General features: G+C 45.6%; 1 protein-coding gene across 1 annotated transcript in view; it reads left to right on the top strand.

Annotated features, from left to right (window-relative positions):
* The first annotated feature begins 1219 nt into the window (after window positions 1–1219).
* SCPEP1 (serine carboxypeptidase 1) overlaps window positions 1220–11595 on the top strand; it is a 34067-nt gene continuing 23691 nt past the window's right edge. The window contains exons 1-2 of the mRNA XM_005886937.3: window positions 1220–1348; window positions 4265–4413. Coding sequence (XP_005886999.2) covers window positions 1285–1348; window positions 4265–4413 — 213 coding nt within the window. The 5' untranslated portion in view covers window positions 1220–1284. The remainder of the gene's footprint in view (window positions 1349–4264; window positions 4414–11595) is intronic.

The raw sequence follows: 11595 nt of genomic DNA, 5'->3' as shown, positions 1-11595 counted from the left end.
GGTGAGCACCAAAGAGTTGATGCTTTTGAACTGTGGTGTTGGAGAAGAGTCCCTTGGTCTGCAAGGAGATCCAACTAGTCCATCCTAAAGGAAATCAGTCCTGAATATTCATTGGAAGGACTGATGCTGAAGCTGAAACTCCAATACTTTGGCCACTTGATGCGAAGTACTGACTCATTGGAAAAGACCCAGATGCTGGGAAAGATTGAAGGCAGAAGAAAGGGATGACAAAGGATGAGATGGTTAGATGGCATCACTGACTCTATGGACATGAGTTTGAGCAAGCTCCAGGAATTGGCGATGGACAGGGAAGCCTGGCGTGCTGCAGTCCATGGGGTCACAAAGAGTTGGACAGGACTGAGCAACTGAACTGAACTGATTTAGGAGTAACCTGACCCTCACACAGCCCTGCAGTTTTGTTTCCTAGCTGTAAGAGGAGTTATTCAGTACACCCTAAGATAAAAATGACCTACACACACACACACACTTGCATCCATTTTTCCCTTCCCTTTCCCAAACCTCTAATTGCCTGTTTGAAACGACTGTTCTCATGTTAACAACACAGAATTAAGCTGATGACAAATTACCAAGAAAAAAAACAAAATAAAAAACATTTACTATTGTATTTTAAAGGATGACGTAAAGCGCTAGAGGGGGGAAAAATCTCAAATGCTAACAATATTTACGCAGTGTCTAAATTTTTTCCAAATTTCCAATATGTCTATAATATACGTAATTTTAAAGGAAAAATAATTTTAAGAACAAATCTGTGAAAATGGAAGCCCACAGCTTCCAATGACCATCTGACCGTTCTTAATCTGATTTGGGGCAGATGCAGCAGTCTGAAAGGCAAGGTCTTTTGTTGGGGAAGGAAGAGATGGGCGGGGCAGGAAGAGCAGTCCTCTGGTTATTTCTCTGTAGCGTCTCAGTCCTGTCGTACAATCCAAGTCAAATCAATGCATTAAGCGCCTCTTCCTTTCTGCTTGTCCCCAAAACGGAAAGACAGGCGTAGCGGGGCGAAACGGAACACCCCGGACGCGGCTCCAGGGATGCCGCTGGGGCCGATCTGCAGAGGGCGCCCGGAATGCTGCCAGCCGCTCAGCCCGCCCAAGCTTCTCCTCAAGCCCCGCCCTAGCTTCTCACAAGCCCCGCCCACCCGAATCCCCGCTCCGCCCCCGCTCAGACCCCCGCCCCCTCCCCCGCCCGGCTTTGCTCCGCCCGCCCCAGTCACGTGGTGAGGCGCCGAGACCAGCCGGTAGCTGATGCAGTCGCAGGGTATTCATCATGGAGCTGGCCCCGCGAAACTGTTCTGTGCCGCTGCTGCTGCTGCTTTTGGGCCTGAGCACGGGTAGGTTCGGGCAAAAGATGCTTCAGCGCCCGGTGCCTCCTTCTGTCCTCCAGGGATGAGAATCAGTTAGTGGGTTTGTGCTTTTTAAACCGTATTCCTTTCCCCCTGTTTCTACCTTGTGGAATTATTTTGCTTTTGAAACTCACTCAGTTTTTTAAATTCAGAGTTATTTTTCTACTTTTTTTCTGACTCTGGGTATTCTGATGCTTCCTTTCTTCCCTGCGCATAGTTAGAAGCAGTTTTGCAACATGTAAGGTTTGGAGAAGCTGATGATCAATGAAGTTTCCACTATCTAAGGGCCACCTCCCTCTTCCTGCCGTGATTGGCTGCAAAATGAGATTATAAATTGTTGTTGTTGTTGTTTTAAGCTGAAACACTGTCCAGAAGACTCTAAAAAATAATACCACAAATGGGACACTTTATTGAGAGTAAGACTTTCTCCCTGTACCTAATCAGAACAGGCAAGATAATATCTTCCCTCATTGCAGTCCTTTTTGACAAAAACCAGTTCGTGTTTAATATGATGACTTGCAAGTTGATTTTCAGTCTTTTCTTCAAGCAAAATGACTCCTGATCTGAATCAAGAACTGAGAATTACAACTGGCCACAGACTTGTCTTGTGATCTGAGTTGCTTAACTTGTTTGCCCTTCTGTAAAATGGGGATCATATGACCCTTCTGCTTGTGCCTGGGAACTGTCCAATAGGTTGCCCACCAGATTTTAAGTGGTCACTGGCAGGGAGGCTTCCCTGGTGGCTCAGCAGTAAAGGATCTGCCTGCAATGCAGGAGATGCGGGTTCGATCCCTGGGTTGAGAAAATTCCTGGAAAAGGAAATGGGAACCCACTCCAGTATTCTGGCGATGGCACCCCACTCCAGTACTCTTGCCTAGAAAATCCCACAGACAGAGGAGCCTGGAAGGCTGCAGTCCATGGGGTCGCTGAGGGTCCGACACAACTGAGCAACTTCACTTTCACTTTTCACTTTCATGCATTGGAGAAGAAAATGGCCACCCACTCCAGTGTTCCTGCCTGGAGAATCCCAGGGATGGGGAGCCTGTGGGCTGCTGTCTATGGGGTGGCACAGAGTCGGACACGACTGAAGTGACCTAGCAGCAGCAGCCAGTATTCTTGCCTGGGAAGTTCCGTGGACAGAGGAGCCTGGTGGGCTATAGTCCATGGGGTCCCAAAAGAGTTGGACCCAACTTAGGGTCTAAACAGCAACAACCAACACTATCAGGAAAGGGAGGAGTGCCAGAGTGTAAGTTAAAACAGACCAAGCCTTATCTGCCATTTTCAAGGAGACTGGAATTTTGTGTTACTTGGTGTGTACTATCTTACAGCTGAATCTATAATAAACATTCCAGCCTTTCTGTTTTGCTCATCAGACCACTTTCTGGTTGCCTTAATCTCCATCCTTATTAAGTTTCAAAACAACATTGTCTCCTCACCTACTCTTCTTATCTTGGGGACCAGTTTTTGTCCTTTTACTTGCCACAGAGGCATGAAATTCAAAAAAGAGGAAGTAGAGGCAGAAAACTCTGGTAACCCAGGATCATGCTTTCGTCACGGTTTAACATTAGCCTTTTTTACCCACAGAGTGGTATTTGAGAAAAGAAAAGGTGTCACAGCTTGGAAGTTGTTACGTTAGCAAAGGTGACATAGTTAATGTATTTAACCTACTCTTTTCTGATACATATTTTGCAAATGCTAAAAAAGTTAACTTTGGTTAACTCTAAATTGGAGGAAAATGGGAGTTGTGGGATTAAATAATATATGTATAGCTTCTATAAATTTTCTGCCAAGTTGCCTCCTCAGAAAATTTTGTGCCAGTACGCACTTTTGCGCACAGTGGTGAGGCCAGTCTCCTGACTCGTGCAAATAGAGCTGCTGCCATCTGTCAAATAAGCAAAGGTTTTTTAGTGACCTCATTATTGCTTTAATTTTCATATCTTTGAATATTAGTGATTTTTTTCATGTATTTATGACATTCGTATTTCTGTTTTCATGAATTATTTTCTTGTGGCATTTATCCATTTAATTATTAGGATCTTTTTTGTTGTTGTTATGACTACTGTTATTTATTGAATGCCTACTAAGTGCTAGGAATTGTCAACTATCTTGATTGTTGCAAAGATCATATTTTTTAATTGATCTAATGATTAAGGAAGTACCCTTCTTCATATTTATTTCTGATCTTTATTTGTTGTTTTGCCTTTTATTTTCATTGTATGGAAATGTAACAAGTTTCTGTCCTCAACGCTCGCTAATTTGCTCTATAGTCCCTGGGAGTCTGCTTAAATCGTTTCCCCATCCAGAGGTCAAAAAAACATTCAACTCTATTTTCATATTTTTTTCACATCTAAATTTTAAAAATGAAATATTTGATCCACTGGGAATTCATTTTAGTTAATAGTGTTAAGAGAGGATCTATATTTTTTTTTTTTTTTTTGCTTCAAGAAAGCTAACAGTTGCCCTGGCATAATATACTGAGTAATTTTGCCCCACTAACTTGTCGATGCCTCTTTAATTGTATACTAAATGAGAAACCAAAATCAATGTGATGCATTTTGAGATGTTTTTTCTTTTTTCCCCTAAATGTAAATCTCTCTCTCTCTTTTAAACAATTATGAGCATGTTTCATGCCTTCCTGTTAAAAATCCAAACATTACAGAGGGTGTAGAGGAAAATGTGAAAGCTTTCAGCCCCCTGGGCCTCTGTTAAGTTGGGTTTGTTTTTTCATAAGCTGAAAGTTTATTCAATCTAAGTTGATTTTTTTTTTTTTTTATCTCCACAATGTATTGAAGTAAATACATAAACATAAACCAAATGACCTGCAGCCTAGCCCAGCCATCCCTTCTAGGCTTGGCATTTACCTGGACATGGACATTCTTCAGGAAAACCATGTTTGTGTTTCAGGAGCTGTCATCAGCCAGCCCCCGGAAGACAGCAAGGAAGTCTGGGGTTATGTGACTGTCCGGAAGGATGCCCACATGTTCTGGTGGCTCTATTATGCCACCAGCTCCCACAAGAACTTCTCAGAGCTGCCCTTGATCATGTGGCTTCAGGTAAAAGTAGTTTTACTGCCTGACCTGAGGTTGAGGCCAGGTTTCCCCAACTTACCATCTTGCTCACCTTTAAAGGCTCACAGCTCAGCAGCGAAGAACTGATGTGGTTTAGCAGTGAGGTAGGGGTCTCCTAGACTTGAGGATTCAGCATCCTTCTGAGGCAGACAAAGGCAGTGTTATTGCCAAGGAAGCCAAATCAGAGAGTGAGAGGTTCTGGCCTTTTTCTGGGGTCCTTTTGTACTAAGCCCAAACCAGACAGGGGCAGGAACCCTTACCGGATGCTCTTAAAGTCACATTTGACAATATGTTGATACAAAGTGTTTCTGGAAGGTTCCAAAGCAAAAACTGAGCTACCCTGACCAGCCTTTCATCTCCCTACCTACCTAGTCCTTTCCTCGACCTGAATTCCTTGCCCTAGAAAAATTGATATTTTGAAAGAACTTAGCCTTTTGTATCAGTGTTGAGTGTTGGGCCCTCTCCTCCGTAAAGTGCATTTGCATTTTAATCTTGAGCTCTGGTGGTAGGATTGAAGACTAGAAACTGGTTGAAAGTTCTTTGAGGGGCAGGCAAAGGATCCTTCCTTCCATTTCTAAAATATCTCTCAGAAGTTGGCCTACACCCACCTGGAATCCACAATCTAGGGAGGGGTTGAGGAACGAAGTCTTGCTTCAACTTCTGGAAACTACAGGCTCGTCCTGGCTGGGATAACGGGTTGCTTACCAGTATGTGGGGGTGCCCTGGTACTCATCCCCATGAGATGTAAATGTCAATTCATCCCAAAATGTTGTTATTCCTAAGCAGCTTCCCAGTTCTCCCAGCTTTGCCAATGGATACAGACTTTTTTTTTAAATTGATTGATGATTCCTTTACAGTATTGTAAAGGTTTGATTTCTGTCATACCTAATATGAATTAACCATCAGTGTACATATGTCCCCTCTCTCATGAATCTCCCTCCCACCTCCTACCCATTCCCACCTCTCTAGGCTGCTACAGAGCCCCCGTTTGAGTTCTCTGAGTCTTATAGCAAATTCCCATTGGCCGCCTATTTACATACGTTAGCGTGTACGCATCCACGCTACTCTGTCCATTCATCTCACCCTCTCCCTCTTCTCCCCACCCTTGTCCATAAGTCTGTTCTCTATGTCTGCATCTCCATTCCTGCTCTGCAGACAGATTCGTCAGTGCCATCCTTCTAGATTCCATGTATATGCATTAATATATGATATTTGTCTTTCTCTTTCTGACTCACTTCACTCTGTATAATAGGCTCTAGGTTCATCCACCTCATTAGAACTGACTCAGATGTGTTCCCTTTTCTGGCAGAGTAGTATTCCGTTGCGGAGAAGGCAATGGCACCCCACTCCAGTACTCTTGCCTGGAAAATCCCATGGACAGAGGAGCCTGGTGGGCTGCAGTCCATGGGGTCGCTGAGAGTCGGACACGACTGAGCGACTTGACTTTCACTTTTCACTTTCATGCATTGGAGAAGGAAATGGCAACCCACTCCAGTGTTCTTGCCTGGAGAATCCCAGGGACGGAGGAGCCTAGTGGGCTGCCGTCTACGGGGTCGCACAGAGTCGGACACCACTGAAGCGACTTAGCAGCAGCAGCAGCAGTATTCCGTTGTGTATATGTAACACGGCTTCTTTATCCATCTTTATCCATCTGGCGACCAGGTCGCTTCCATGTCTTGGCTATTGTACACAGTGCTGCAGTGGACACTGGGGTACATGCGTCTTTTTCAGGTTTGGTTTCCTCAGGGTATATGCCCAGGAATGGTATTGCTGGGTCATATGGTGGTTTTATTCCTAGTTTTTTAAGGACTCTCCCTACTGTCTTCCATAGTGGTTTTATCAGTTTACATTCCCACCAGGAGTGCCGGAGGGTTCCCTTTTCTCCACACCCTCTCCAGCACTTGAGGTTTGTGAATTTTTTGTTGATGGCCATTCTGTCTGGAGTGAGGTGATATCTCATGGTAGTTTTGCTTTGCATTTCTCTGACAATGAGCGATGCTGAGCATCTCTTCATGTGTTTATTAGCCCTCTGGGATACACAGTTATTGATGAGATACTGAAGATGAACAGTTTGCAGGGAGGGGCCTTTCTCTCTTAGGATTATGGCAAGTATTCTCTCTGGGAGCTCAGCTGAGGGTGCAGGTAGAAAAATACCTCCAAAGAAGAAGGCATCTGTGTGGCCCGGGGGACTTCTGCGCCTCCCGGGGGGCTGGAGATGGAGACACGGCAGGGCTGTCAGCGAAGTCCATGCAGTGGGCACATCCAGGTCTGCCTTACTGCCCCTCATAGCCAAGGCAAAACACTTCCCTTTTTCTGGGCTTTGGTTTTCTAATCTGGGAGATTTCAGTGGTTTTCAAACGTTTTATTAATCAGCAGAACTGTTTCCACTCCAAGTGAAAGCTTACAGACCAGCCAAAGCAGAAGGAAGCAGTGCTGGGTGGAGGTGGGGGGCGGAGCGCCAAGCCCACCCACTCAGCCTCCCCTGGTCCTGCAGCCCCTCAGGCACTTTCTGGGCTTCCGGGAGCAGCGTGAAAACCACTGAATTTCAGAAACTGCAGACCTTTTCCTTTTGGTTGAGCGCAGAGTAGGGCAATTGTTTTATTTGAATGAGTTGCCAACATTTAAAAATCAGGACATTTCCTCCTTTTTTCCAAAAATGTAATGACCCGGGGGCTGAACTTGCCTTCCCAAAGCTGAGTGGTGGGGACCCCCCTTGCCGACCAGCAGGAGCTCCTGACGAGCGGCCACACCTGACCTCTCTGCTCCCTGAGGTGCGCCTCTGGCCCCTGGAAACCATCCGGTTTGTGACCTTTGATTACTGTGAGCTGAGATGCTATTTGATGGTTTTCAGCTGGCTAATGAACTGGCTCTCCATCCCCCAGAAACCCAAGGGAAGTCAAAAAGAGTAGGGATAAGAAAGAGATAATTAATGCAGGTTCAAAGAGGCTCTGTTTCAGCAGCCTGCTGAGAACGTGGACACTGGCTTCTCTGGGCGGGCCTTTGAGAACTGAGGTCGTGTCTTCTGAGTGGAGTAGCTCTGAGTGATGTCGGGCGCTGCTTTAAACACACTTTCAAGTCATTTAAAGTGTTTCAGTTTGTCCCCTGACACATTCGCCACAGAGTCATTGCACAGCCCTGGGCCGTGACAGTGCCCCATCGCAAAGTTCTAGGCAGAAACGATTTTGCAGTAGTACAGTCTTGAGTAAAACAAAACAGGAAAATGGGATTTCTCCCACAAAGACCACACCCCTAAGGTTCCAGCCTCCCTCCCTTTCACTATGGTTCTATCCCAGCCTAGCAAGTCCACCGGAGAAGGCGATGGCACCCCACTCCAGTACTCTTGCCTGGAAAGTCCCATGGATGGAGGAGCCTGGAAGGCTGCAGTCCATGGGGTCGCGAAAAGTTGGACACGACTGAGCGACTTCACTTTCACTTTTCACTTTCATGCATTGGAGAAGGAAATGGCAAACCACTCCAGTGTTCTTGCCTGGAGAATCCCAGGGATGGGGGAGCCTGGTGGGCTGCCGTCTATGGGGTCACACAGAGTTGGACACAACTGAAGCGACTTAGCAGAAGCAGCAGCAGCAGCAAGTCCACTAGGGAAAAGGGGCCCAGCTTTCACTCAAAGGACCCTTACTCTTTTTTTCCTGTGTGTGTGTAAATTGAAGTATAGTTGGTGTACAATATTATATAAGTTACAGGTATCAGTTCAGTTCAGTTCAGTCACGTCCGAGTCTTTGCGACCCCATGAATTGCAGCATGCCAGGCCTCCCTGTCCGTCACCAACTCCCAGAGTTCACTCAGACTCACGTCCATCGAGTCGGTGATGCCATCCAGCCATCTCATCCTCTGTCGTCCCCTTCTCCTCCTGCCCCCAATCCCTCCCAGCATCAGAGTCTTTTCCAATGAGTCAACTCTTCACATGAGGTAGCCAAAATACTGGAGTTTCAGCTTTAGCATCATTCCTTCCAAAGAACACCCAGGACTGATCTCCTTTAGAATGGACTGGTTGGATCTCTTTGCAGTCCAAGGGACTCTCAAGAGTCTTCTCCAACACCACAGGTCAAAAGCATCAGTTCTTCGGTACTCAGCTTTCTTCACAGTCCAACTCTCACATCCATACATGACCACAGGAAAAACCATAGCCTTGACTAAGACGGACCTTTGTTGGCAAAGTAATGTCTCTGCTTTTGAATATGCTCTCTAGGTTGGTCATAACTTTCCTTCCAAGGAGTAAGCGTCTTTTAATTTCATGGCTGCAGTCACCATCTGTAGTGATTTTGGAGCCCAGAAAAATAAAGTCTGACACTGTTTCCACTGTTTCCCCATCTATTTCCCATGAGGTGGTGGGACCGGATGCCATGATCTTCGTTTTCTGAATGTTGAGCTTTAAGCCAACTTTTTCACTCACTCACTTATACAATATCATAATTCACAACTTTTAAAGATTATGCTCGATTTATGGTTCTAGAAAATATTGGCTGCGTTCCCTATGTTCCACAGTGTATCCTTGTAACTTACTTATTTCACACGTGTCGTTTGTACCTCTTAATCCCCTTCCCCTGCATTGCCCCTCCCCTCTCCTCTTTCCCTACTGATAACCACTGGTTTGTCATCCATAGCTGTGAGTCTGGTTCTTTTTGTTATGTTCAGTAGTTTGTTGTATTATTTAGATTCCCCATTAAAGTGACATCATGCAGTATTTGTCTTTCTCTTTCTAACTTACTTCACTTAGCATAATACCCTCCAAGCCCATTCATGTTGCAGCAGATGGCAAATGTTTGTTCTTTTTGTGGCTGAGTAGTATTCCGTTGTATATATGTACCACATCTTCTTTATCCGTTCATCTGCTGATGGACACTTAGGCTGCTTCCATATCTTGGCTATTTATAAATAAGGCTGCCATGAACATTGGGTTGCATGTATTTTTTTGGATTCGTGTCTTTGTTGTTTTTAGATGTATACCTAGGAGTGGAATTGCTGGATCATGTGGTAGCTGTAGCTTTAGTTTTCTTGAGAAACCTCCATACTCTTTTCCACAGTGGCTGAACCCATTTATATTGCCACCAACAGAGTACAAGGACCCCTTTTTTCCATATTTGTTCTTTTTGCTCTTTTTGATGATTGCCATTGTGGCAGGTATGAAGTAATTTCTCATGAGGGTTTTGATTGGCATTGCCATGATTGTTAGCAATGCTGAGCATCTTTTCATGTGCCTACTGGCCATCTGCGTTTCCTCTTTGGAAAAATGTCTGTAACGTTCTTTTGCCCATTTTTAAATCAGTGTCGTTTTTGATATTGAGCTGCCATGAGCTGTTTATATATGTTGGGTATTAACCCCTTTTTGGTTATATCATTCACACGTATTTTCTCCCGTGCAGTAGTCTTTTCATTCTGTCAGTCGTGAGGACCCTCGCTCATTTCACTGTGTGTCGCATTCATTTTTCAATGCTGTCACATAGTTTCTCATGGTTTATGACCCTAGTGTCACATTCCATCGTTAGGTGATCGTGGTTTACTAACCCATTGCCCTGCTGGGGGACATTGGAGTTCCACCCTTTTGCTGTTCTAGATATGACTTTAATGAACAGCTCCCTCTGACTTGCGAGCTTTTTACTGCTGCATTAGGAAATCTTAAGATATAGAGTGCGTATAATTAGAGAGATTTATAGCCTCTCAGTTTTGTAATCGTTAGCTTGGCATAGTTTCAGCACATTAGGTAGTTTCATAACATCTTTCCCTGTCGGGGTCCTTTACATACCCCTGAGCCCTGACTCTGTGTTGTTCCTTTTTCTCCTTTCGATTTCCCTCTGTAGACTGGCCTGGCTTCTGTTTTGCTGAGCTGTTTCCTTCCATCTTTGCGTATCTCCCTTTCCTATCCATCTTGCACAGGGAGACAGTATCCTTTTACTTGAGGCTGGTTGTTGGGCCTCCCAGCCTCTGAGGTTTTATCCAGAAAAGCACCAACCATCCTTTTCCCCTCACTGTCTCCTGAAGGACCTCCTCCCTTCTCTTAGACCTGAGAACCTCTGCCTCTTATATTCTGAGGCTCTAGCCCTGAGCTTCTGCCCGGAATCCTGCCTCACCCCGGCCACCCAGGGGACTGAGTGCTTCCTGCCCTGGGACTTCTGTGTTTGCTGCATTGTATCCTGGGGATCATCCTGATCAAACTGCCCCTTGGTCTGGGTCCCTTGTAAATCCTCAGGGTCACAAGGCCAGTCCCAGTGGCAGCCCTAATTACATGTCCCCTCCACGGGCCCTACTGCTCATCTTCAACGGGAGAGTGTTTGGATGAGATGTCTTGAACTCAGCGAACCCCACATCAGGCCGTGGCTCAAGCTCAGAGAATCAAAGATAGGAAAGCACCCTCTGGGAACGCTTGACCTGGGCACTTCCTATCAGCAAAACTTCCAGCAGTTACCAGGGGGCTCAGTGAGTCCAGATGTCCCTGGTGACCCTGTGAGGGCCCTGTCGGGCTCCTGGGCACAAGGCTTTCCTGTGTTCCTCATTTCTTTGATTATAGGAAACTGCTTTCATTCAGCCTCCATACTCTGAGTTCCAGTGGGCAGATTCAAGCAGTTGATAGTTAGGGAAGGGAAGGGGTGCGAGACCAGGGAGAAACAAACCATCAAGAGCAGCCTTGGGGTAACACCCTGTTTCATCATCAAAGGATGTTGTTATATTTCAGTCACTAAGTCCTGTCCCACTCTTTGCGACCCCACGGGCTGCAGCACACTAGGCTCCTCTGTCCTTCACTATCTCCCGGAGTGTACTCCAATTCACGTCCATTGAGTCACTCATGCTATCAAACCATCTCATCCTCTGCTACCCCCTTCTCCTTTTGCCTTCAGTCTTTCCCAGCATCAGGGTCTTTTCCAATGAAATGCATCTTCACTTCAAGTGCCAAAGTATTGGAGCTTCAGCTCAGCATCAGTCCTTCCAGTGAATATTCAGGAGTGATTTCTTTTAGGATTGACTGGTTTGACTCCTTGCTGTCCAAGGGACTCTCAAGAGTCTTCTCCAGACCACAGTTTGAAAGCATCGATTCTTCAGTGCTCAGCCTTCTTTATGGTCCTGTTCTTACACTGTACATGACTACAAGAAAAACCATGGCTTTGAATCTACAGACCTTTGTTGGCGAAGTGATGTCTCTGCTTTTTAATACGC

The sequence above is a fragment of the Bos mutus genome, chromosome 19 (genome assembly GCF_027580195.1).
Source record: "Bos mutus isolate GX-2022 chromosome 19, NWIPB_WYAK_1.1, whole genome shotgun sequence".
NCBI lineage: Eukaryota > Metazoa > Chordata > Mammalia > Artiodactyla > Bovidae > Bos > Bos mutus.
This window is presented reverse-complemented; position numbering and strand designations above follow the sequence as displayed.